Source organism: Triticum aestivum, chromosome 4D (genome assembly GCF_018294505.1).
Source record: "Triticum aestivum cultivar Chinese Spring chromosome 4D, IWGSC CS RefSeq v2.1, whole genome shotgun sequence".
Taxonomy (NCBI): domain Eukaryota; kingdom Viridiplantae; phylum Streptophyta; class Magnoliopsida; order Poales; family Poaceae; genus Triticum; species Triticum aestivum.
In genome coordinates, this window is record NC_057805.1 from 388,062,717 (window position 1) to 388,089,940 (window position 27,224).

The 27,224-nt window shown below is 43.3% G+C and overlaps 3 protein-coding genes across 5 annotated transcripts in view; 1 reads left to right on the forward strand and 2 right to left on the reverse strand.

Moving 5' to 3' along the window:
• Window positions 1-11,397: 11,397 nt before the first annotated feature.
• Window positions 11,398-12,930, forward strand: LOC123098095 (vegetative cell wall protein gp1). Its single transcript, XM_044519971.1, has one exon. It carries the CDS (start codon window positions 11,741-11,743, stop codon window positions 12,467-12,469), a length of 729 nt encoding a protein of 242 aa, XP_044375906.1. The 5' UTR covers window positions 11,398-11,740; the 3' UTR covers window positions 12,470-12,930.
• A 2,299-nt stretch (window positions 12,931-15,229) lies between these two features.
• LOC123098098 (small GTPase LIP1) lies at window positions 15,230-18,691 on the reverse strand (the record flags this gene model as incomplete). Its single annotated transcript, XM_044519975.1, is given in 7 exon segments — window positions 15,230-15,981; window positions 16,154-16,281; window positions 16,365-16,418; window positions 16,556-16,860; window positions 17,299-17,440; window positions 17,525-17,616; window positions 18,580-18,691. Coding segments are annotated over 7 exon segments (1,038 nt in total). The 3' UTR covers window positions 15,230-15,770.
• Window positions 18,692-19,396: 705 nt separating this feature from the next.
• LOC123098096 (cell cycle checkpoint protein RAD17) overlaps window positions 19,397-27,224 on the reverse strand; it is a 9,171-nt gene continuing 1,343 nt past the window's right edge. For 2 of the 3 annotated variants that reach the window (XM_044519973.1, XM_044519974.1), the window contains 10 exons: window positions 26,119-26,205; window positions 25,214-25,261; window positions 24,265-24,321; window positions 23,526-23,625; window positions 23,005-23,315; window positions 22,513-22,882; window positions 21,535-21,660; window positions 20,392-20,605; window positions 20,259-20,319; window positions 19,397-19,882 (listed from right to left, as the gene is read on the reverse strand). In XM_044519973.1, coding sequence (XP_044375908.1) covers window positions 19,649-19,882; window positions 20,259-20,319; window positions 20,392-20,605; window positions 21,535-21,660; window positions 22,513-22,882; window positions 23,005-23,315; window positions 23,526-23,625; window positions 24,265-24,321; window positions 25,214-25,261; window positions 26,119-26,205 — 1,608 coding nt within the window. In that variant the 3' untranslated portion in view covers window positions 19,397-19,648. The remainder of the gene's footprint in view (window positions 19,883-20,258; window positions 20,320-20,391; window positions 20,606-21,534; window positions 21,661-22,512; window positions 22,883-23,004; window positions 23,316-23,525; window positions 23,626-24,264; window positions 24,322-25,213; window positions 25,262-26,118; window positions 26,206-27,224) is intronic. The other variant, XM_044519972.1, reaches the window with a different exon arrangement.

Consider the following 27,224-nt stretch of genomic DNA (forward strand, 5'->3'; position numbering starts at 1 on the left):
CTCTCTTTCTTTCTATCAATGAAAAGATACGCTCTCAAGCGTATTCACGAAAAAAACAAAGAAGGTCAGAAAACTGCACGATAAAAATGTGTCGAGAGAGCCTACGGCGATCACTCAAGAGGTAGGACGGCAGAAGCGGAGCCTGCAGCCCGCAGACGCCGGACCGGAAGCCCGGAGCGGTGGCCTGGGGCGGCATAAAAATTGAAAAACCGAGCAGGACCCGCCATGTCTTTTTCCCTTGTGAACAGGCGGCTGCTTTGCTCATAGGCTATAGCGCAACTGGACCAAGGATGTGGACGTGGTGCAACGGTCGGCGCTCAAGAAAACGCCGAAACGCCGACCCCCGGGCTACGCACGCTATTCTATTCCCCCGTGAGATAGCTAGATGCATCCATAGTAGTAAACGCCAACATGGAAAATGCGACGGATTAGTCAAATGCGAGTTAGGTGATGCGATGCAACCGAAGAAAAGGGGAGACCCCCGTTATAGACCTCTAGTTTACCTTGAGGCTTAAAGTTCAGATATCTCAAGCGTGCTGTTGACTGCACGTAATGTGTGCTTGATGTGTGCAACACAGTCTCCATGTACATATCCAATTATCCTGACGATATTATAGGAAATTAAGTGGCTGTACGTAATGTGTGCTTGATGTGCATATCCTTACACGTCTAGCCACGATATTGTACTGTGACTGTTGAAAAAAAAAACGATATTGCGATCGCAAAAAAACAACGATATTGCACTGTGCGTTACGGCCAACCTACAACGACCAACGAGAGCAACACGGCATGTCGATCGACCTGCCGCGACCAGTACAGGAGCACCGCGCCATTTTCAATGTACCATGGCCCCATCGCACGCTCGCCAGGAAAGCCACGCGCGGTACGTTGGACCCTTCTTCCCGCGTCACGGCACGCCACACAATGTGAGCATGCATGTCCCTTTCCTGACAAGATCTGAGCCCTCTCCCGCCTCAGGAATCAGGCCCGACAGCGAGAGCAAAGAGGAACGCGAGGCTGCCGTTCCACCCCGCGAGATTTAGCCGGCAGCCCTGCAGATTCAGCCAAGCTGACGTTGATCCGGCGCACAAGTACCCCGCCGACTTCTCCATTATTCTTCACATCCGATAGCGAAACCTGCCGCGCCGGTGCAGCCTACGTATGGCTCTCCGTCGACCGTCCTGCCCGCGGGTTATGGCACGCAGATATTCCTGCAAATAATCTGATCGCATTCTGTCATTCTGTGCCGATGCTTACGTTTTCCTTTGTGAGTACGTGGTGTCGTCGGTGCTGCTCGTAGTGGTGCTGCCGATTGGTTAGAAGTAGTTATCGGAGCTAGCTGTTGTATTCATGGCGAACAAGTGGCTACCTCAGAAGCTCAGCTAACATTCTAGAGTAGACGCCATGGGTGGTTGGTTGCTGCTAAGAATGATCGGCGTGCTTCGAGATTGTTCCAGAGATTTATTAACTGTGTTTGGAACGGGCCGGAAGCTAATGATGACCGCCCGGTTTGTTTATCTGGAGGGGAAGGAGTTGGTTGCCCTGATGGATTGAACTCGTCATTGGCAGAAAAAAGAAGTGCAACTTGTGTGTAAGAAATTCACGGGCCACCGCCCATTGAAGCCGTATGACCTGCATGTGTTTTCTTTCTTTCTTTGTGCGAGTGACATATGGTGTTTGACTATATGTATGCCCACTTGGAGAAGTTAAGATAATATCTACCCACTTATTGCTATTGCAAAAGCTAACTTCCTCCACAAAAAACATGAGAACGTATTCTCTGGTGTAAATTGTTGCCCTTCTTGATCTTTTAATTTCAATCTGATAATTTTGTTTCTTAGTTAATTACTTTTTCTAAATTCACATGACTACGTGACATAGTTGCAATGTTACTATCTGTATGAAATGCTAGTATGAATTGTAGTATATCGACATTTTCACTGTGTATCCTGGTTGTTGTTTTTTATGTTACGTGGCTACATAAATATTTCTGAAACTTTATTTGTAGCATGTGCATCAACTACGAAGATTGTGGGAAATTATCCTTTGTCTAAGAAAAATGAGTTGCGCCTAACTACTAGCTATAAAAATTAGTTTAGTAAATCAAATTTAGGTAAGATTTTCAGCAATGACTACACCTTCTGTAGTCCAACAATAATCATTACCATAGTGAGGAACACACGTTAAGCATTTCTTTTCATAATGAAGTAGGCTTAGCCTAATTGGTCACACTATCGTACCTAACCATTATACTTTACCTTAGCTTTTCCACTTATTCTTTGCAGGTTCATGTAAAACCATGTGTTGAGCATCATATTGATCTTCTCCTTTTAACAGAAGTTCAAAGGTCACATCTACTTACCTTTTCTACTTTTTACTCTAACCTTTCTCGCTTCATACTTTGGCATCCATTACTCATTCAGCATCATAGTACTATCTGCCTAACTCAAAACATATTTTGCTCTTAGCAAAAATGATATATATTTTCATCCTAGGAATATTTGTTTCCCTTTTACACTTGGTCGGTGCTTACCAAATCTTCAACCTCTCCGTAATAAATAAAAGAAGAGATAGTCACCTCATAGCATGCCCATGTGTTTCCCAGGATGCTTAGATGAATTCTCCCCAGGGGAACAACACCCTAAAGAATCACCAGCTCGTCCGACTCACGCCCCTTTACCAAAACACCAATAAAAGAGGTAGTGCATGAGATGCTTGGGCCTCAACGTTAGTGATAGCATTGCAATATTATTTTCTTTTTCTTAAGTAACTACATGTCCTTACTCTCTAAGCACAAAGTTGACACTTGAACAAGACTGTTGCATCATCTTCTTGTTTTATTGTAGTCCAAATGTCTTTTTTGCCAGTTCTTATATTGTTCTCGTGACATTTTTTTTCTTTTCTTATGACAAGCCAAATTTCAATACACACCTCTTGTGCAACCCTATTTACAGTTGGTTTGTCTCATTTGGTATGACATTTATAACAAAAAAATGGCTTTAATGACAAAACCAAAGGTTGATTTAGAAAAAAAAATAGTTGCAAAGGCATAATGTCTGAGTGATGAAGTGTTTCCATTTTTTAAAACAAAGAATTTAAATATTAGTACCTTTTTTGCGGGGCAAATATTAGTACTGTAAAGAAGTACCCCCAAGACTTTGTTGCCCTCGGTTCTTATGTATTGCGTTCTTGAGCAAAACCTCTGTGATATATGTCAAATACTCCATCATTGCATTTATGATGCAAAACACAAATGGGCATATAAGGAAACTAGTTGAAACCAGCTAACTTCGTCACGTGTCTAGGGCTAGCTTGGATAGCTACATCTTACGGACCATTGCATGCTCCAATCTTCTCCGTGCCTTGATGCAACACTTGTTCTGAAATTGTAGATGGCCCTTTCATTGAGCAGTCTTGCAGATAATTTTGGAGAACTGTAATCCTTTATAAAAAGATAATCTATGTGGATTGTAGCTGTTTCTTCGAAGATTACCTTTTTTCACAAACCCTGCAGATTATTTTGCACTACATATCACTTGATGCAAACTCATGATAATCAATTATATCATTTTTCAGTCTTCGCAGAGTTAATTGCAAGGCACTACCACACTTCGGCACGTTGTGACGAATCAGTACCAGTAGTCATTTTTTTTGCCATGCAGTGCCAACTCTAAGCCTAAGTGTTGCAAAACGGTCTGATAGCCGTATAAGCTCGTATTGACCACGTATCTGACCGACCCGGCCCACTTGTCAGGTGCCACGGTGGCATACCCGCGCGCACCCGCTCGGTAACTCTCGCACCCGTCTCGGTCGCTCCATGTAGCCGGGTCCGGTCGAACCCAACCGGAGCCAGCCGCACTCTGTCACTCTCCTCGCCTCATCGCCCTCGTCTCTCCAGCCGCCGCCGCTCGCCGCGCAGACCGCCGCTGCGTCCAAGTCAATGTCGATGCCGTGGTCTTCGGGTCGTTCTCAGGCTCCCAGCTTCCGTCGAGCTTCCGGAAGGAGAGGGGACGAATCGAGGTCGCCGGTGCCCTACCGTGAGAGCCCGATGGCGTATGAGCCGGAGAAGCTCTGCTGGTGCAGGCCGCGTAGGAAGGCGCCGAGATGGATCTCATGGAGCCGCCAGAACCCAGGCAGGCGGTACTACGCCTGCGTGGATGCTATGGTAAGTTTTATTTTAGTTATATTTTCTGTTCATTAGATCTTCTCCCCTCTCAAACCCTGATTTCTGTTGGTACAGCATGGTGGTTGTGGCTTCCATGAATGGCATGATGATCCTCTGCCTAAGTTTTTGAGTGATTTGATTGGAGATTTGCGAGATGAAGTGCGTAGGCTGAGAGGTGAATCAAGTGTTGGTGTGTTTGAAGATGACAATGCCGTTGTGGCTCTGCCTGAAGCTCAAAGAGGAAGAGAGGTGGTGGCTTTGGAAGATCAGCTCAGGGAGAAAAATGCAGAGCTAGATGCATTGAAGGCCAAATATCAGAATGTTGTCTTTCTTTTTCTTGTCTTTGTGGTAGGTTTAGTGACAGCCAAGATGTTGCTGCAGAGCTAGATGCTGGTGCAGTAAGATGCTGCTGCAGTTAGTGTCAGTGGTTTAGACTCAAGCTTGTTTTGGCACTGAAGATGCTAGTAGTGGTCAGGTTGATCCTTGTAAGTTAGTGTCAGGTTGATCCTTGTTAAGGAGAGATGCAAGTTAGTGTCAGTTGTGGTCAGGTTGATCTTTGCAAGTTAGTGTCAGGTGTTGCAAGTTAGTGTCAGGTGTTACTAGTTAGTGTCTTTGTAAACAATATTTGGTATGTTCATCTTAGTAATGAAGTATGTGGCCATTGTGGCAGTATCATCCAGTACATGCATTGTTTCTTGACACATGTGCATTGAGTTGTTCACAAAAGCCAAATGAGCATTGAGTTGTTTCAGAAATGCCAAATGAACAACACAAAAAGCATTGAGTTGTTCACAAGTGCCAAATGACCAAATATTGCAGTTCACATAAGACTCAACTTAGTTCACATCAGACTCAACTTAGCAATCCATTAGAACATACATCAGTTTTGTAGCACCACTCAGACTAAAGTAGCAACATTCTATCACTCATAAGTTACCACTGGCAGTAAAGTACGACATCAAACGAGTATAATTCCCTGTGGCACTTGAAGGAGCACCAGAAGTAGAAGGACCAGAAGATGAAGCTCCTTCAGCAAATCTTGGGGCAGTGAAAGGCCTTGCAAATCTTGCACTTGCACTAGCTGACCCTCTAGCAGTTGTTGAAGCAGATCTAGCAGTAGCAGATCTAGCACTAGCAGATCTTGCAGTAGCAGATCTTGCACTAGCAGATCTTGCAGAAGCAGACCTTGCTGGTGGCTGCTGTGATCCTGATGGAGTATCTTCATTCCTTGATCTTGCAGGTGCCTTGCAAACATACAAGGAAACATGATAGTTTAGGGTTTAGGTTTAGCACAAAAAACATAGAAGGAAAGAAGACCAAATAGCAAGTACAATTCACAGGAGTTTACCACATGCTTGTTTTTCCTCAAAGCCAACTCTGGTCTCAACTATTGCTTGCAGTTGGTGTACCTATGGCCTTGGAGCCCACAGTTGCTGCATGTTATAGTGGCCATTCTTGAACTGTCCTTGGGTTTTGGAACCTCAAATTTGCCCTTTATTCTCTTCTCTTTCCTTCTTCCCTTCTTCACATGAAATTTGGGTGGCTCTATGTCTGGTCCACTTGTCCTTGTCCAATCATGTTCACCAGGAACTGGATATATCATTGGTTCATATGCAGCAAGGTAAAAAGGTTTTTTGAAGAATTTGCAGACATAGTTCTCTGGAAATCTTTTTGCCTTGTTAATTGCTGATATTGCATGGTTGCATGGTATGCCAGACAGGTCCCACTTTCTGCAGCCACATGTATAGAGTTCCAAGTTTACAGCATGTGTTTGCTGCCCACTGGTCACTTGCCAAAGATTTACACCAGCTTGAATAGGTTTGCAGAATCTGGCCCTTTCCTTTTCCACCTCAAGCTTCTCAGCATAATGTGGTGTGATCTCCCACAAAGATGCCTTTCCCCTCTCTCTGTTATTATGCCACCTCACCATCTGCTTATCCTTGATACCATCAATCATAGTCCTAATAGGTTTTTTCCTAAAATCTAGGATGTACTTGTTGAACACCTCAGACAGGTTGTTAACAACCAAGTCTGTCTTGCAGTTAGTGTCAAAAGCATGCCTAGCCCATGTGTGCTTAGGTATTCCACTTAGCCACTTCCAAGCTTCCTCACTCCCATTTTTCAAGTCATTCATGGCAATATTAAACTTGTGCTGGTTGTAAGCATAGCTGGCATTATCCATGCATTTCTTAATATCTTCCCCCCTAAACCCAGCATTCTGGAAATTTGCATAGAGGTGTCTAAGGCAAAATCTTTGATGACAGTTTGGAAAAACTTGGTTTACTGCATTTAGTAACCCCTGTTCACATAGCAGACTTAGCTGATGTACTATTACATCTAGAACATAACATGCTAATGCAGAAGAACACAAAAGCAATAACATAACAGAAAGATGCATGCATACCTTCTGTCTATCAGACATGATAGTATAAGGCCCAAATTTGCCAACTTCTCCTCCTAGACATATCTTCAGTTGGTGTAGAAACCAACACCAGTTAGCTGTGTCCTCTTGTCCAACAACAGCAAATGCAAGTGGGAAAATATTATTATTCCCATCTCTTCCAATGGCAGCTAGGATTTGAGCACCAGTGGTGAGCTTAATAAAGCATCCATCAACACCTGTTGTTGCAACCAAAGAACAATTTAAACTTCTACAAAGCATTACTAAACTATATATTTAAGTATTAAGAACTATAAAGCACCACTACATCCATTGAGAAAGAAGTATAAAGCATTACTAACCAATGAATGGTCTGCATCCATTGAGAAATCCCTCCCTTGCTCCATTTATGCAGAAGAACATAGCATGAAACCTTGGTCCTGGATGTGGTATTTTTGTAGTTGGTCTAGGAGTAACTGTTGCAACTAAAACTCTACTACCAGGGTTTGTATCCATGATGGTCTGAGCATAATCCCTAAGTCTGGGATACTGAATCTTGTGCTCTCCTAGCACAGCTTCTACAGCAAGGTTTTTGGCCCTATAGGCCATGTGCCTTGGCACATCAACACCATACTTCTCATTGCAGTTGTCAATTAGAGTGTGTATGCTGGTGGTTGGATCAGACCTGAACAATGACTCATAGGTCTTTGCAAGCCACTTGGCACTGATCCTTGATGACTCAGTGCTGCTAGGGCAAGTGTGCTCCAGCCTCATTTTCTTAATAGCAAAAGTCTTCTCCCCTTTGATAACTGCAGCAACTATGCAAAACTGGCAGTGCTCTTGCTTACAATAGGCAATGATCCTTTGGTCTGAATTCCTGTGATACCTGAAGTCTCTGGCCTGTGTGATGTGCAAGCTCAACAAAGCATCTCTGAATTGCTGTTGATTCTTGAAGCACATGTACAGACATAACTGCTGATATGGTTGCTCAAGTTTGTCATTGTACCAGATCCTTGGTTTTCTTTTCTTGGCCCTACTCTTCCTCCCTTTAGGTAGAACAAAGGACATTGGCTCATGTCCATCATCATCATCCTCAAACAGCAACCCATCATCTTCTTCATCTGATGAAGGAATGAAATCAGGTTGCACCTCCTCCAACACACTTGAATGTGTCCTAGTAGTAGGGCCTCTCCTAACTGCCAGCTTCTTCCTCTTTTTTGGAGGTTTTTGCATTGGTGCTTCTTCTGTTGCAACAACAACATTGACCTCATCCTCTTTCTCCTTCTCCTGCTCCTGCTCCTCCTCCTCCTCCTCCATCTCAAACAAGTCCTCAACCTCAGTGTCACCCTCATAATGTAATTGTTCCTCTTCTGAATCCTCATCATCTTCATCTGAATCTTCATCTTCAACTTCTTGCTCTGCTAGTCTATTCCCCTCAATTATCTCTGTGTCTTCAATTATCCTGTACTTCTCCATGCAGAAAGGATTGTTATCACTGTCATATGTAGCAGCCTCAGAGTAATCACTGTTATTATGTCCCTCCTCTAGCACTGCCTCTTCCTCCATTACAGCTTTGAGCTTCTCCTTACTGAAATTTATGCTCTCTTGTGTGCGCTGACTATGAAAAACAACACCTTGTTGATCAACAGCAAGAACTGCAGGCTCACTAAAATCATACACAACAGGTGGTCTATACAATATAGTTGCTAAATTTTATTCTCTCCTCTGACAGACATTGCTATAGTTTGATCTCACTAAATATGCTTCTATCTGACATACAAAAGGTGTTGTTGCCCTCACTAGCAAATTCAGAACTAAACTATGCTCATATTCCTTCTTAAGTTGCTGCAGTTTGATGTTTGTGTCAATTAACTCTAACCCATGCTCTCTTTCCTCTCCTCTGCCTAAATTCTTCATGTGATACAGTTCATCAGAGAAAGAATAACCTTGTGTGTGCATCAGTGCATATAAGTTCAGAAATGTAACATCTGAACTGCATATCTTCCTATCCAGATTGTGTTGTGCGTCAAAATGAATCCGAACATCCCAAACAGCATCATCCAAACTACAATTGACAGCACAAATTTATATTGTCATGAGCAACACTAACCCTAGCACCCTGTTTTGGAATATACAGAAAGAAGCAGAAGCAGAAGCAGAGAAGAGAACGACTTATAGCACGCCGCCAGCAGCTCCACTGGTCCACTGATGGCTACTGGTAGGGTGGGCCACCCATATCTCTGCCAGCTTCACCCTGTCCTCCATTGACAGCGCGGCCTCCTCCTCCAAATCCGCGTCGTCTGCGCTGGAGTAGTATGAACTGGAGCCGTCGACGTCGTCCAGACCTAAGTGGTCATCGGGGCCGAGGCCAGGAAGGTCCCCATACCCGCCCGCGCCGTCGACGCCGCCGGGAGTCGCCGCCGCCATCGCCTGAGAGGGAAGAGGAAGACGAGGGCGGGGGGGGAGAGGAAACCAGGGTTCGTCGCGTACGGGTTCGACCAGACCGGACCAAGCTACTTGGTGTGACCGAGACGGGTGCGAGAGTTACCGAGCGGGTGCGTGCGGGTATGCCACCGTGGCACCTGACAAGTGGGCCGGGTCGGTCAGATACGTGGTCAATGCGAGCTTATACGGCTATCAGACCGTTTTGCAACACTTAGGCTTAGAGTTGGCACTGCATGGCAAAAAAAAATGACTACTGGTACTGATTCGTCACAACGTGCCGAAGTGTGGTAGTGCCTTGCAATTAACTCGTCTTCACATATTTTGAAAGTATCATGAACTGAAGAGGCCCTGCTATTTTGGCCTTTTGGGGCAGGTGTTGCGTTCTCGTTGGCAAGCACATATATACCCCAAGGCAATCCGAGACAAGGTTTTTAGGCTATGGTCAGCAACCAAAATATATGTACTTGTTTCATGAGGTCATGCTTTGCAACCGATCATGAGGAATCATCCGTGGCGATCTGCACCGCCCATTGGCTGTCGATCGCATCCGACGGTAGTGTGCGTGCCGATATATACGCAACCGCTGGATCGTTAGGCGAAAAGTCGCTCGCCCATTGACGCACGCAGGCGGGTCTTTGTAAAAGGCCAGCCAGCCAGGCAAGGCTACGGAAATCCCCGGGCGGCGCTGGCGCGGGCGCCGGCCGGTGGACCCTGTCTATCGCCTATACGGCCGGGGAAGGAAAGGCGGGTGGAGGAGAGAAGAAGAAAGCAGGTCGGCGGCGTCGCTTTCCGGATCGGACGGACGGGCCGATGCGCCCCAGCGGCGCCCATCGGACGGCCGGCGCCGGTCTGGCGGTTGCCGGCCTAGCCGCAGTTGGTCCCTGTCCTCCGGATTCGCGCTACAGCAAGGACGAGACCGGCCAGAAAGGCGGGCAGATCTTTATGGGTGGGCTGGCTTCGCGCGTACCGCCGTACGTTGCGGGGCCGCGTTTCCCGTGGAGACTTTCGGGGCCCACCGTCATTGACGCGATGTTGTTTTCGTGATCTAGTGGTCAGATCAGGTGGCAGCCGTTGCCTGAACTGTGCATGTCGGCATTTTTGTTTTGCAGAACCACCCCCCACTTGCACTTCTTTTTTGGTCCTCGACCCCTCCCTCTCAAAAACAAATCGAACAAGGTAAACGCACACTATTTAATTAGCTACCGGCCGGCACTACATTAAGTGGGTGGCGGGACATATTTTCTCCTATCTATCTAGTATGACGTTTCCAAATAATTGCGATCAGTTGGATAACGAAACTATGTCAAGTTGTAAAATGAAACAGTCAGGGCTCATTCGGTTTATGTCATTTCAAAGGTTTGCCCGACTCCGATGAGGAAAGTGCCATGACAGCGGCGCACCTTCGGCTCGCTTCAGTGTTTGTAGTCATCGCTAGGTGGTCTACGGATCTAGATATATTTTTTACTTCTGATGTTCTTTGTACTACAATGACATGACAGTTGATGAATAGATCGAAAGTTTTCTTCGCAAAAAAAATTCAAAGAAATGGTTGCCTTGCTCACTTCAATCATGAAAATTTCCCACGATATCTCCTTAATGCTAAGAATTCTGTCAAAATGAATGCTAAACATGGATGAAAATGCCATAGGAGTCTTCCAAAAATCCTCCAAAATGAATGAGCCATTAATACGTAGCTATTGACATAGCATAATTGGAAGGCGTGATTTTCTTGAGACCATATAACCGAAAGACATAATTTGGCAACGTCGTAATCAAAATCTAACGTTGTGATGTAGATATTTAGAATGTATTCCATGAAAATAATACATTTTCATGATTGCATTTTTACCCTCAGTTGGCCAAGGACAAGTCTCAATCAAAAAACATCTTAAAACCCCAAGACATAGATAAATGAGTGCAATGTGCATGTACTATAAGGCTCGGTCGGGGGATTGCACTATGTTGTACTTATTTCCCAATCTTTTATGAAAATCAAGGAATATGCTAGAATAGTTGGAACCACCCCAACACCGAACGCAACCTAAAGCTAGAAATATATAAAGATGTGGTTCTTTTCCCCGCAAAAATAAAAAGACGAGGTTCTTTTGCCAAGAATAAAACATCTATCCATGAATTCTATTCTCCGAATAATGCTCCCGGAGAGGCAAGGAATCAGTAATTACCATCCTCTAGAGGGGCATCAGCAAAAGTTTCTAACCCCCGTACAATAGTAATTAACACGTGCAAACCTGCCATTAGTAACCCACAAGAAAAATCGAGGAAGATTAGTTTATGTGAGGTCAAATCACCCCCACAAGTACTCAACGAACCAACTAACCCATCTCATCAACCTTCCTCTATAAAAGAGAGGGCGTTGCACCCCCTAGAGCTGTAGCCCGGAGGCCAGGGTGGGCTTAGTGCATGCATTGGCTAGCTGCTCCCTCCTCTCCTCTCCTCTCCACCGTAGATAGAGCGCAGGCCTTTTCTTCGGTTCTTCACTGATATAGATAGCTTCCATTTTTTTGGTTCACTTCCTCCTCTTGCATGTTCTTGATCTCTTCTCGATCTAAAACCACCGATAGATCGATCCTAGCTAGCATCCTTGTTGTTTTTCTTCCCAAGGATCTAGCTAGTTCTTGCAGATTTCATGCAAAACTAATACTACAAGTTCTTCCAGTTCTTCATTCCCATCCTTCTTTATTTCTTGTTGCTCTCTTAATTCTTCTCCTCCTACTCCTATCTAGCCAGACATGGAGAACGTTCTGCTGGATCGTTCTTCCGGAAGCTTCGAGTACCCGAAGAGGGGCGTCTATGGCGGGAGGCCGGCGAGGCCGCACGGCGCGTACGGCTCCTCCCGCACGTGCCCGCAGTACCATCACTTCCAGAAAAGTGGCGCGTGGAACTCCGCCCCCGCTCCCGCTCTTCCGTATGCGTACGCCAGGCCGCCGATATACTCGTCGCCGTCTCTCCCTCTCCTGCCGTCCAACCAGCCACCCCTCCTGCCGCTCCCGCCCACCGCTACCAAGTATGCCACTTTCCCCTACCCACCACCTCCGACACCGCCACGTGCCGTCAGGCCGGCGGCGCCCACGACCGTCGTGCCGGCAGCGTCGCCCCCTGCTTCGTCACGCCAGCTGAGCCAGAGAGACAGGAGGAGGAGGCCGGCTAAGCCGCCGGCCGCAGAACCGGCAAGGGAGCAGAAGAAGAAGAAGCCGCTGGAGCGGGCGACGCCACTGCCGCCGGCGCCCGCGGTGACCGAGGCGCTGGACGACCTCGAGCAGGAGCTGGCCCGGAGCTGCGTCCAGGACCTGCTGCACGCGCTGGCGCCGCCGCCCAGCAGCCTGCCGCTGCCCAGGTTCTCCCTCGTCGTCAAAGCGTCTCCACACTCCGCCACGGCCGGCAAGGTGGCGCCGGCCGCCCCGTCCTGCAACGCTGAGGCGGCCACCGCCGACGGCCTCCGCCGCCTCCTCCGCCTCTAGTATCGTGGCAATTACCCTGCCGCGCCGCGCATTTACGTGATCTCGGTGTACCGTTGCTACTGTTGATTATTTCCCTCCAATACTATTATTTCCTGGCTGGGAAAATACGTACTACTACTACTAGAAGACAAGAAAGAAGAGTTGTGTGATGCTCGAGCAATGGTCGGTGGCGTGACCGTGATGTGGCCGTCAGATGGACGCGGTGCTAGATGGGGTCCAGCCGTCGACCGATTCAGGTGAAGAAGATGATGTTGATTAAGCTTTAATTGTGTGGTGCTAGATATATATCTAGGGTTTACATACTGTACGTTACGTGCCTGCGTGCGCGCGTATGCTCTTGTTCTTGATTGGGTGATGTGTTTTTTGAATTACCTTGTATCAAGAGATTAATTACTCTAGTAAGTATAATGTATGTGGTGATGTTTAAGTGTGACTTAAATTAAATCTTGTGCTTGGCGAAATATTGGCGCGTGTACATATTGTTTTTCGTGTGATCTTTGTATGCATGTATGTATCCCGTGGACACTACTAGCTAGACATCAATTATGAATGGACAGTTATCTATCCAGCTTTCTTCCAAGTCCCTTTACCCCATCGATGTTTTAATTCTGAAGACAAACAGTAGTATTTGAACTGAAATTCGGTAGTGGAAACTATATAGATGCACACATGGAAGCTCAATCTGAGTTGTTTCATGTGATAAAAGAAATACCCCTTGTTCCACTTACAAGATCAATGTCTCCAGGACATTTTTCTTTTCTTGAACAAGCGTCAAAATGCATGTGTCTCCCTCCGTTTCTAAATGTAAGGTGCATTATTCTTTCAAAAAGTCAAACTTCTCTAACTTTGACCAAGTATATAGGCAAAAATATCCCCTCCCGTGGACGCGTCGCGACGCTTTCTCCTGAGCTATGTGGATTCGCTGATCGGCGTTCAGATCAACCCCAACACCGATCCTGTGAAGGGCAAGCAAGTAATTAATGCAAACCTCACCATGCAGCCATTAGCAGACCTGGCCAAACGGGCCGGCCCGGCACGGACGGCCCGGCATGTGCTAATCGTGCCTGGCCCGGCACGGCCCGCCATGGCACGTTTAATAGCCGGGCCGTGCCGTGCCGGCCCACGGGCGCTGCTCCTTGGCCCAGGCACGGCCTGATTAGTAAATGGGCCGGCCCGATGGCCCGTTTAGCACGCTGGGCTGCACATTTTCAGCCTGTTTGGCTGGTTTTTAGGCCTATTGGGCTATATTTTAGGTATGCATATATAAAAAATTCTAAAAAATTAAACGGGCCGTGCCGTGCCGGCCCGCGTGCCTGGCTCTAGACCCAGGCACGGCCCAAGGCGTGCCGCGTGCCGGGCACGACCCGTTTAGCCCGTGCCGTGCCTAGCCATGGCGGGCCGTGCCGGCGTGCTTGCGGGCTGGCCTGTTTGGCCTGGCCCGTTTGGCCAGCTATAGCCATTAGCACATGTGAAGAGGCCGGCTGCTACGGCTAAATGGGAGGCACCGCCAGTAGGATGGACAAAACTGAATGTTGATGCCTCCTTCTGCGAGAGATTGGGCACGACAGGTGCAGGGATGGTGCTCCGCGACCATCATGGCGATATAATTTTTCTGCCTGTCGCCAATTGCGCTCGTGCTCTGAGCCACTGGAGGACGGAGCTTGCTGCTTGTGAAGAGGGGTTGTCGCTCGCCCTACAGTGGACGACACTCCCAGTACAAGTGGAGATGGACTGCTTGACAGCAGTGAATATGGTGAAGGCCCCGGAGCAAGACAGGTCCAAGTTCTGTATGCTCGTTCAGGAGATTAAAAGACATGCAAATGATAGAAGAGTTATTCAGTTTGCCTTTGCTAGGCGTGAGCAAAATAGAGTTAGTGATTTTCTTCCTACTTTCGGTACAGTTCAGGAACGCACTGTTGTGTGGCTTAGGGACGGACCAGGTGATGTGCCGGCCCTGTCTAAGCAAGACCTTGATGTTGGCTAAGTAATAGAAACTCTCGTTTACCCCGCAAAAAAAAAATATCAATGTCTAAAATACCAAATCATTATCAATATATTCACGATGAAAATATATTTTTATATTTTATTTATTTAGTATGGTAGATCTTTATATATTTTGCTATAAACTTGGTCAAACATAGACAATGTTTGACATTTTGAAAAACTAATACACCTTATATTTAGGAACAGAAGGAGTATATAAGAACATGCACAGAAAAAAAAAACATGAAAAGAGGGAGTATATAAGAAGGTCTTCTCATCGAAGAGGCATGCATACCTGTGTTAGGGGCATTATGAATTTGCCTTGTGAATATAATTTTCTTTTCACAAAGTTTATAGATTAAAAAACAATAGCAACTCAATTCCAGTAGATGCATCATGAAATGCTTTTATACTACTATATTTATTTGGTATTATAGGCATTGGTCTATTTTTCATATAAACTTGATTAAACTTCAAAAAATTGACTTCGAAAAAAACTAATATTCCTTGTGTTTGGGGAAGGAATGAATGGAGTACTCCAAGGAGTAATTACCAGAGTCTGAGCACGGGCCTTCTCAGTTTAGAGGCTTGCATTCTTGTGGCATTATGAATTCGCGTTGGGAGCACACACAGAAACTGAAAAAAAAAATGCTAAACACAAATAATGGATATATTGATCATGTGGATTGAAGGATGGTATACACGCACACGCCTTTAATTTTTATGTAAACTAGCTAGCTAAATAAAACTCAAAGTGCTATTGCGGATCAAATCAGGTAATCAACAAACAATGCATCTTTTTCTCAAGAAAATCGAGTATTATAAAGGTGCATACGCGCACCACCACACGCCAGGAAACATTCAAACAATGATAAATTATTACTATGTTTTTCCTGTTCCTACCTTTTAAAATCATGCATCAGCCCACTTCAATTCCTAATTTATAAGTTACAGAAAATGCAACACTAAAGATATTTTTATCCTATATCACTGTATAGTCCACTGTCCCCTGCTCTTTTGCTATGTATTTCTCGAACCAGGGTGCCATTTTCCAGTTACTTGCATTATGGAAATGACAAGTAATCACTATATTAAATGAACAGGTATGGAAGAAAAAGAATACAGGAGTCGCCACTAGCAATCGGCTAGAGACTAGGCCAACAAAGAAGACCAACTGGGCACCTTCCGTATGCTGCAAAGGAAGGCATCAGATGGTTCATCATACCAGCTGGAATCCAACACCACCAAGGCAGCAGCAGATGCCATATGCTTCCCAGGTAGCAGGTGATGCCCTTTAAGCCTTTTGACATCCACTGCATTATACATTAAAATTTTCACGGCTTGTTCTATTGCTGCTTATTGTTCTATTGCTGCTTATCTCAGTAAGCGATGGCGAGGAGAATCTGTGATATCTGTAGTTGTCTGAAGAAAACACCGGCAGCTGTGGGTCGAGAGTTGGTGGCGGTGGGAGGTTCCTTTGTACCGGCAGTGGTGGTACCCCATTGAACATGAAGTCCTCGCCGCTATAGCTGCAAAAATGTGTGCATAAGTGCAACTATACAACATGTTTAATATGGGCTCACAGTTATGCTTCGGGTGACAAAAGAGTTCTCCTTTATACTTCCTTTCCATTTATTTGTATGTGTTGGGATTTCTTTGAGTGGGGGAGTTGATTTTTTTTTTCATGTTAGGCATGCTCACCTTTTCCTTTGAAAGCTATCAGTGTCATCTTTGCGGGTCACTACCGGAAGGGTGCTATCTTCCCTTGGAGTAAGAGACCAGGGACTTGGCACAGCAGGTTCGTTCGAGAAATATCTTCTCCTGATCAACTGAAAGATGCATCCCAACAGCATTAGCAGATGAAAAAAAAGGAAGTATGAAAAAGCAAATCAATGAAATAGTTGAAACAAACCATGCGGAAAAACTTGGTCACAGCTTCTTTGTCATATCTTGCTTCTTTGGCAGCCTGCAATCAAAGGTTAGCATGTTATGTAAAAAATAACTGAAACGACAAAGAACGAAAAATGATGGCTGTTCCATAAAAGAACATGAATTGAATGTAGAGCAAGAGATGAGCAGAAGGTATTCAACAAGAAACCTAACCGAGATGAGACCAGAGTTGCCAGGAAAGCTCTCTGTGAGTGGAAGTTCTTCACTGCAAGGAAGAAGACCCCGCTTTTCAAGCCATTGACGTGCAAGATCAACAATACTTCCGCTTCTGACTCTAGTGCCATCGCTTGGAACAATATCCACTTTGTTAGCAATTACAAGGTAAGGCACTGGAAGTCCTCCTGGTCCACCAGATCCAAGTAAAGCTGAAAAGGTGCCTGTTTCCGCAACTTCAACTGCCCATTTATTCAAATTTGTCTTGGTCTTCCTCTGGGAGAGGTCATAAACAAAAATGACACCTGACGGACAATGTTGGGAACAGTGAATGTTGTATTTGAAAAAAAAAATAACAACTGATGTAATAAGTATTTCTCTATGCATCTAAAGAAGGACGAGTGTTTCTAAGAGGTTTCATCAGCTGAACTAAGTGGAGCAAGAACAACAAATACAAAAGAGCTGTTACAATCTCAGGACTTAGGCATTAGCAGCTGCAAGTATAAAAATAAATCCTTCGCTTGAGCAGTTTTTGGGTCAAATAACAACTACTCCCTCCGTCCCATAATAAAAGATCGTTTTGCAAGCTAAAACAACTTACAAAAAATGATCTTATATTATGGACGGAGGGAGTAAAATAGATCAGCTTGCTCATAAAGTAAGAAACTACTAAAGATAGGCTGTGAGTTCAAAGGTGCAGAGAGCAGTAACACGCTGGTAATTAAGAGAAAAACGTCATTTACCATTGATTTGCGTATAGAAAATTGAACGGCAAGCTTTGTAGCGGTCATGCCCTGAGACATCCCAAAGCTCAACAAAGAAATTCCTTTCAGCATCATTACTGATGTTATTAGAAGAGCCCCCTGCACTTCCACAAGTAACATGCTGAAATAATAACAGTGACAATGTAAGTGGATTTAAAAAAAGCAAATGGTACAAGCTGGCAAAGCACAGAGCGAGAGCACCTACTTTAATGCCCACCGCACATCCTACTGTCTGAGCTGGTCGAGCAATAGCAGAACCTTCTAAGATGAGATGCACCAGTGAAGATTTACCGACACCTGAGAGAGAAATAAGGAAATTTAATGCAACTGAAGAACCATATTCAGAAGAGTAGAACAGCATGCAACTATGGTGTGGTTTTTTGGCTGCCGATTCTCAGGCGCATACAAAAAAGTTCAGCCACTATTGGTGTAACAGAGTAACTTGTATGGGCAGTTGAGCACAGTTCAGAAAATACAGTAGAAGGTTGCATTGAATATATTTTTTATATATATTTCTAAGGATGGCGAATGCAATATGGAGCTTATAACAAATAAATAACTGGGTTCCACGCATGGTCCTAGTCCAGATTTTACTTGGCATTGCTTCATGTTGTAGTCCAGATCATGGTGTGACGCATAGCAGGACAACATCACAAATTGCACACACCACAATACTTGTTTCAGAAAAAGAGAGAAAATCCTTCTATACCACTGAATACGGCTATATAGTCCGTAATTGCCACAGCAAAACTCCCTGTTGCAATTATCTCCCCTTCAATACCCAAACATTAAGTGCATTGAGGCATATGTGAAACGAAGGTTGCACTTGGTGATCTTTCAGTCAGATTTTTTTGCGCACAAGGAAAGGATTTTCTAAAATTGATTGGCGTGCTTACTAGTAAATGATTTGTACAAAAAGTAAACAAATGTAGTAGTACAAGGGCAAAAAGACGAGTTTCTCCCACTCCATTTGGCTTCCCAATCACCCACATCCAAGCAGGAAAAGTTCAGAAAGATGGGCCATTGTCCCAACCCAACTAACAACACTCCTTTCTGTACTCGATTTGTTCACCAGGTGTGATCCGAGGACGAAGGCGGAACCGAACACTGACGAATAGGCTCTCAATAGGCAATTCACGATCCATCAAAGTCGTCAGTAACACATGCCTACTCTACATCCTCCCAATCTCACGACATCCGCCAACTACCAGACGTTCACGAGTTGGCGTATCACAGACGGGAGGCGCGGGGAGGACGGACCTGAATCGCCGACGACGAGGACGCGCACCTGGCCAAAGGGGCCGACGCCGCTCTGCTCCCGGCCGCTGCTGCTGCTACTCCGGGCGCTGCTGTCCTTCCAGAACATGGCCGCCGCCGACGCCCGGGACCCCCTCGACGAGACGGCCCGGGGGCTAGATCACGAGAGCAGTGGGCGCGATTCGAACCGCCGGGCAGGAGGCGGCGGAGACGGAAGGAATCTCAGGCGAGGAGGGCTGGAGCACCAGCCGCGAAGGAGCATTCCAGTTTTCAGGGGGATCGTGGCGGGTGCGAACGGGATGGCCTGACGCTGACGGGAGAGTAGCGTTTGGCGTGTCGGTCGATGCTCTGCTCCTCTTCTCTTCCTTTTTTATCGGTTGGCGGATTGTGATGGCGATGTGAATCTTCGGCTCTTTCGTTTGATCCAAGGTGACTACTCGTACAAGCAAGTACTACACACTTTACGCGCAGGATTGACCTTGGATTAAAGAATGCGCGCTTGGATCCTCTTGGCCGTGTAGCACATGACGCCGTACAGTAAGTCAACATCTGAGATCTCCTGCGAGTCAGATTGGGAGCGTCTGATTCTGATTCTTTTTTTTTTTGAACGAAGTCTGATTCTGATTCTGATACTGGGAGCTCGGGATTTTTCTTTCCTTTGCACTGGATTTGCTGCGCGTCTCGGCCAAACGCGCACTGATTGATGTTAGGCTCACCTGCATCACACACACGCACGGCGTCGGCGACCATGCAACTTGCTGTACTGACCGAGGAAATGGAAGCGAGCCAAACAGTAGTAGGCAGTTGGACTGCGCAGAAATAACGAACATGGCCAAAAACACATGACCCAACCACTCAGAGGTAATTCTGACGTTTTACATGTTACTGTACTAGCTCCGTAACTAAATATAAGATGTTTTTGCAGTTCAATTTAAACTTCAAAAACGTCTTATAGTACTTAGTTACAGAGGTAGTAGTTCCTGAAGATCTCTACCAAAACCCCTCAAAAGAAAAAATCTCTCTACCAAACTAGATTACATCTGATATGAGCTAGATCAGCATGGTTGTACTTTTACCATTCTTCTATCTCATCTTCTTCTTCTTCTTCACTGTTATTCCCTTCAGCATCAAGCATATCAATGGAGTTTGGGCCACCTGCGACATCGTGGCGCGAGGGGTTATTTCTGGTCATATCATTGTGGGGGCTTATCCATCTCTCGAAAGGCCTGAAGTCAGTGACCACGTCGGAGAAGTTGCGAGAACCAGACGTGCTAGACGGATCAAATCTTTCTTTAAGAATCAGACCCTGCATTGTTGTTTCCAACAAAACGAAATTGCGGATCATCAGATGCCAGCTAACAAACATGAATAGAATGAAAATGGAAAACTGATCAGCGCCACACTGATCTAAGTACAGCTATGAACTTTCATCAGCACGGTTCAACATTAAAGTAAAATGAGTTTATATATTCAAATGATGAGCACCTGAATGTCTCAAGAGCCTAGAACGAAATTTTATACATGATGACTTCATCAAAAAGAAGAAAAATGTGATATCGGCGTATAGTGACGCTCACAATGTATTTTCTTTATTACAGAAGACAACGTGCACAAAGATGGATACATGACTCATTTTTCAAGATCAAGTTAAATGCATGAAAGGTAGCATGGTGTCAAATTACCTTTGTGGATCGAAATGTACGCTCAATTTGCCAGACCTTCGGGCTGCGTATTGTATGCCATCTGCTTAGGTCAAATCAGAGAAAAAATTATTAGCCCAGGATCCTTAAAAGAATTGTATTGATAAGCAGGTACCTTGAGGGTGAGGGATGTGCATTTCCAAAAAGAACTCCTCGTGCTGCAACAGAAGCAGCAATAAGTTGTGACATGTTTTCTGACTCATTTGATTCATTTACAGTCCAACGAGCCGATGCGATTGGACTGCCAGCAAGAAGGCAGTCTGCCTCACTCAAATATGACATCACAACCCATGCATCATCAACAGCATCATCGTCAATGAAATCAACAACTGTAAAACATCAATACCAATTCATTAATAAATAAAAAATAGTGAGAACGTACTGTCAATAGTTTGAGCACACTATTTCCTATAAAGAAGCTAGAGTCAGCGTACAAAACTAGAATTTAGTCCTATTAGAATATACCAATTATATGGCTCATTGATTCATGTTCATGTGACCGGCAGTGATGCATGACAGAAGTTAACATAAATGCAGCATGTTTAGTTAAAGCAGCAACTTGTCTATAGCACCCTACATCCACATGAGTATTTTTGGTAGTTCTAGAATCACTGTTTTACAAATGAGCATGAGATCAACTGACAGCTGTGAGCCTCTGACAAGCATAAATGTGCAGTATACAGTATGTCGCGCGAAACCAGATTGATGTTAAAACTATCATAAAACTACAGGTTTAAGGACCAATTTCCCAGAACTAGATATTTAGTGGTCGATTGTATCTCAAAAACTACAATGCTCTGGGGTGCACCTATATCGCCACCTGGTCTGACCATCCGGGCCCATATGTTGCTCTCAAATTCTTGATCATTTCCATGCTGAAAATTGCCATGTTGGATCAGAGGTCAAGTGATTTGGCTTGCTAGATGGAACCAGTCCAGGATTAGTGAGCATGACGTGTGAGTTTGGGCAGGAATTTAGTAGTTTTGCGATAGTATTGATCCCTAAATTTGCAGCTTTGTGGAATCGATCCTTATCTCTGCAGGTTTATGTTTTCACCTGGTGTTTTCACAAAATTTACTCCATAATACATGATGTTGCCCGACATGTACAATCAAGTAAACTCATATGATGTAGCCCGCCATGTACAATCAAGTAAACTCATATTCAAGAGCGAGCATAAGATAAAAAGAATAAAAGCAAACTCATATTCATAATGCTCCTTATATTATTATTATAAGTAGAGCTCTCTACTGTTTACCATTTTCATGTAGAAAGTCAGCAACAGTCCGTACTTTTCCGTGTGCTTGAGAAAGAATCATCTCTGGAACATCCATTTTTAGTGGATTTCTTCTTAGCTGTTCTTTGAAAGAAAATGAATCCAGATCTACAACACAAATATGACAAAGGTTCAGAGACCAAAAGCTAAGTTATATATAAATGATGAACACTGCTCTCCCACACATGCTAAAAAACACAACCTTCCATCCCATAATCCAGTAAAAAAACTGTTAACCCAGACAAAAGGTACAAAGTAGACTGTACTGGTGTGTAGCCAGTAACCACGATTCATTATCGAAAATGTGGAATTCAAGACATGGAAATCAAGTAAGTACTCCCTCCGTCCCAAAATAAGTGTCGTTGATTTAGTAAAACTTTGTACTAACTTTGTACTAAGTCAGCGACACTTATTTTGAGACGACAAAGTAAATTAAGGAAAATGAAGGTAATATAAATCAAGCACAAATTCCAACCATGATAAATGCTGCAAAAACAGAAAGGAATAGCCAAACGAACAAAATATTCTACAATAAACAATAAAGGTACATCACTATAGAACTTATATGTGTTAGATCAGATAGACTGAAAAGAATGTGTGGTCATTGTTCAATAAACGACTGTATAAGTAGAAAAGAAACTAGCATAGAAAATGAAGTACTCCCTCCGTTCCAAAATAAGTGTTGTAGTTTCAGTTCAAATAAAACCACGACACTTATTTTGGAACGGAAGGAGTAGCATATAAGATGGAATTCTGTCTAGTTCAAACAAGTCAATTAGAACAATGTGAATAAATGTGTTCCACAAAACCAACCTTCAGAAAAATAAAGAATATATAGACATTTCAATTTAAATCAATATATGCTGTTTTAATTAACCACACCGCACAATGAAGATCTATTTGAAAAGGAATCAAAGTCAAGAAGAGAATTGTACAGAAGATGGTATAATCATTACGTACCAATGTTGACATCACCATGTGTTTCCCTTTTATTGTGCAAAAACTTCCCTAATGCATGAAATAATGTAAGTGTCTCATCCCTTCCGCATGGAGAATGAATTACAGAGCCAAGGCCATAACAGTCCTGCGCTGGAGCTAGAGTAGCATGACCCTTTAACTCCGACAGAGAAGCACTTATTGCCAATGCAGAATCAAGCCTTCGTGGATTAAGACAATAGTATTGAAGAGACATTATCGCATGTCTGATATCACCTCCACAAGATGTAGCGATCTGATGCACTAATTCTTCAGTTGTGCCAGAGCTTTCTTGTTTGCATATTCTAAGAAGAATTTTTTTGATAGAACTTACAGTTACCGGATTGAAAACAATCTGCATGGATATTAATGGTGCACTATGAGGAACATGCACCGAAGTTCAAAAACTTGTTACCATTATGATAATAAAAGTTGCCAAATAAAATCTGCAGTTATAGTTATACTGGGCAAGTGTACCTTATGAGCACCAGCACCTTGAAGCAAGGACTCAAGTTCCTCGGTGTTCCACGTTGCAGTATCATTAGCCTCATTTTTGTGATGGTGAGTAAGTGAAATGACAGTTGGTATTTGAGTACTTTGAATTAGTCCTGTTAAACATTTCCCCAGTCTTGCAAATGAAGCTTTTCCACTTGTTACAGGGATGTCATCAATCAGAATGATGATTAGCTTTCTTTGGGATCCAATGCTGGTTGGAGAAAGCAATGAGTATTTCCTTATCTTGTTCACAAAATTTTCAAATTCTTCCAACTTGGATACATACTCAAGTTCTTCAAAAGGGCATTGAAAAGAAAAGGAATAATCAATTAATAAAAGGTGCTTGAGTCGTAAATGGAAGGCTGATTACATACTAGACTACTAAATATTATATCATGAATACAATAGAAGTGCACGGACTTTGACTATACTTTTATCAGAACATTATCTTGCAGATAATTTGCAGAATAAGGGAGAAAGTTTAGACCTCAAAGATAGGTTACCTGAATTAGCATGCACAAGCTCAGCCCATAGTGTTGGTACTGGGGTTGTCCACTCACATAAGTCAGCTCCTATCTCAGCAGCAATCGCTTTGACAGTTGCCTGTGGTAAGCAACAAGTAGTAAATTATCACTTATCAGTTAATACTTCAACAAACAAAAATACTGATAGTTAATTATTGTGTTCTTCTCTTAGCTTAAGCATTGAGAAGTAACATCCTCCTTGGCAAATGAGGAGATGCAAAAAAACTACCACAAACAAAAGAGAAGGAGTAGAGATAGTTGGAGGATGCATTTGTGTCGACTAAAAGCCACTAGCATACATGATATTATTTCTTTTTTTAGAGAAAAGGGGGTGCTGCACCGCAGTTCTGTTATCAATATTATTTCAAGTTGGGGGTGAATTCTCTTTTTTTTGTTTAAAAAACAAAATGTCTATCCCTGTATTTGATCTGCTATTACCCAAAGTGGGTGGTATTTCAAGTTGGGCATGTATTCTCCTTTTTTGTTTTTACAACAATAAAAACTTCTAGCCCTGTATTTTATCCACTACTACCGCAAATGGGTTGGATTTTCAACAGGTCAAGTAGAACCGGATTCATGATGTGCCATATCATGTCACTAAGGATCAAAATGCTACCCCAACTGATTTGATACAATTGATGACATGACGTTGACTATTTATGGTTTCGCGAATGAATATGAAATACTGTGAGAATACAAGCATGAAGGAAGGACGTACAGATTTTCCAACACCAGCTTGGCCAGTAAGGACAAGACTCCGTCCTCCAAATGTTCCCTGCAAATTTTGCATATGCACTGTCAGTATTTCTCTATTATGAAAAATAATACTCCCTCTGTAAACTAATATAAGACCGTTTAGAGGTTGTACATAAAAATAAGAAACGGTAACTAATTCATGACTAGAAGTTCAAGGTGCAAGATATATTTGGTAAAATTGAATTTAAATCCCTTTCTCACCATCACAGGCAACAATGGACTGATTCGGAATGTTTCAAGTTGAAGAGGTTTCTACGAGTAGGCGTGGAAAATAAGGGGGGATATAGGGTGTACTGGCATCTTGAGGTGTACTAGTGCACTAGGCCTCCAGTTTAAACTTCAAAAAGCATTTACAAAATCTAAAAGAAATTAACAGCATGTACATACCATTTCATAAATTTTTAGGATTCAAATTTGACACACAACTCAAGAAACAAGAAGGACAAATTGGTCTGTGAATAGAGCCACAAGGAGTGCTAGATGTGAATTGGTACTATTAATAGCCTCATCGTCCTTTTCGTTAATGAAATTGTGAACCAAGTTTGGTGTATTATCTTTATGCCACTAATTAATCTGTTAATGTCAGAATTTTTCGTGACTTTTAGGTGTTTTTTTATGGCCTAGTGCACTGGTACACCTCAAGGATGTAAGTGCATTCTACATGCCCCCAGAACATACTCATCAGCAACCGTTCTAGGTACTGATAAAAGCAATGAATGCCAATTTGAGAACTGGAAGTGGAAATAACAGAAGAATAGTCCCATCTGGTTTGCAGTAGCTTATCTTCTGATTATCCTAACCCATCTCATAGAGTTAATATATCATGACCTTGGTGAATATGCAGATTATCCTAAACATATTCCACTAAGTTGGATTTTTTTTCCTATTCAGTGCATTCAAAGAACAATCACCTTTGGTGCCTTCAGCTTTTCTTCCAACCAGTTCTTTACATCTTCAACCTACAAGGAGACAAATGAATATTATGCATAGAAAGTTCCTGCTCATTTTATAAACTACTGTTTAATGTACAGATTATCACAAAACTGTTTTTGAGGGTCAAATTCACATAATCACACGTGCAGGGCATTTTGTATCGAATAGCTATAGGATCAACCATGCACCAAATTTTCCCATCTGGCCTGACCACACAGGGGCCATCATGCAGCCTCTCGGTAGCAATCGAGAAACCCCTCTGGACCACTAACCGCAGACATACTCCTGCTGCCGGCATGGTAAAAAATTGAGCAATATCTTCAATGAGCCGTCCATACCATATCCAAAGCAGCATATGCACAATCTTTAACACCAAAAAAGAGCAATATCTTCACTGAGCCGTCCATACCATATTCAAAGCAGCATATGCACAATCTTTAACACCAAAAGTGAGCAATATCTTCACTGCATTGATTGTCCAGAAAATTTTCTGGACACATAACATGGGTACATTGCTGCTGAAAGAAATCATAATGGGCCTGGGCAGTCAGAATGGATAGGAAACTGGGTGTGTGGTTAAACATGGGACTAGTCACAGATAGTCTATGAGTAAACTCGACTCATAAACCTTGGTTTTATGCATGGTGAAACTCAACTATGAACAACTTCAATTCATACATCAACACCCTGATACAGTACAAAGGTTTTGAAAGCCAGGACGCTTAATGCAAAAATATATTTACAGATGGTGCAGTACCTTAAGAGATTAAACCAAGCAGGTTCATCACAGAATGAAATAAAAACCAATGATACAGACAATATGCATATCATTATATATATATATATATATATATATATAGCTACAACAGAAAAGTGACCCAACCTTCTTTTTGTGAACAGCAAGCTCTCCCGATGAGAGTGGTTTATACTTGTCAATCCAAAGCTCTTCCATTTGACGCATAGACCCTGCCTAGAAGTAGACTAATCAACATATTTAAAAACTTACAGGGTTACCATAGGCAAAGGTAGCTTTACTTATGTAATACTTTTGCTACATTTTTTGAAACGACAAGAAAGAAAGGCATGAACATGTCAGAATTCTCTGGAAGAAAAATCTTGGTAATTTAAAAATAGGAAAGAGAGGAACTATTAACATTACTCAAGAATAGAAACCTATGTGGGCTCTATAGTGTGAGTATCCAGATGGTTGAGATATTGTTATATGGCTGATTCTTGCACGTCATTTCGCTGCTTGTCCATGCCACAAAGGGCCAGGAATGTAAGTCAGCAAAAAAAAGGTAAAAAAATTGTCTATGACTGGCTTAATGCACAACATTCATCCCAAAGTAACAGAACACTTTATTAACCAAAATTTATATTCCTTGCAAGAGGATCCTGTGCGGCTTAAATAAATATAGAACAAGTTCTCTAAGCAGCAAACTTAATGGTCAAGTATGAAATCAAATTAAACATATGCTGCAAGTAATATGGATAACTGGTTTCCTTTCAAAGGTGCCCCTTGAGCTGCTGAGTTATTCGAAGATTGCTGAGCCCAATCAAACTATATAGTCTTCCATGCATGAAGATTTTCATATTGACACTATCGTGTATGATACAAAAGATCACTGACAAGTAGATAAGCAACACAGCCTACAGGACAGCATCTCATTTCCCAGATGTTTTGTTAGTGCATTATTTAGAACTGTGGCAATCATGAAGTATATACATGCTGATGTAGGCAAGCATCATAGCTCCAATACTGCAAAGAACATCTAACTGAGCATATGTCCAGTGTTCTAAAATATATATAAAAGGTTGTAACTTTAGGGAGTTTATCAAGTACCAAAGAATCCATGATTTAACTGAGCTACACTGTACAAAATATAGTCAATTGAGCAGCTTAAATATAACACTACGTAAACTTCCCAGTCAAGTAGTGACGAAACAACTTAGTATATTGAACAATGAACAGCACCCCACTCAAATAGC

Excerpts from the sequence above, each read along its gene's own strand:
- LOC123098095 (XM_044519971.1), top strand. The coding sequence starts at position 11,741 with ATGGAGAACGTTCTGCTGGATCGTTCTTCCGGAAGCTTCGAGTACCCG.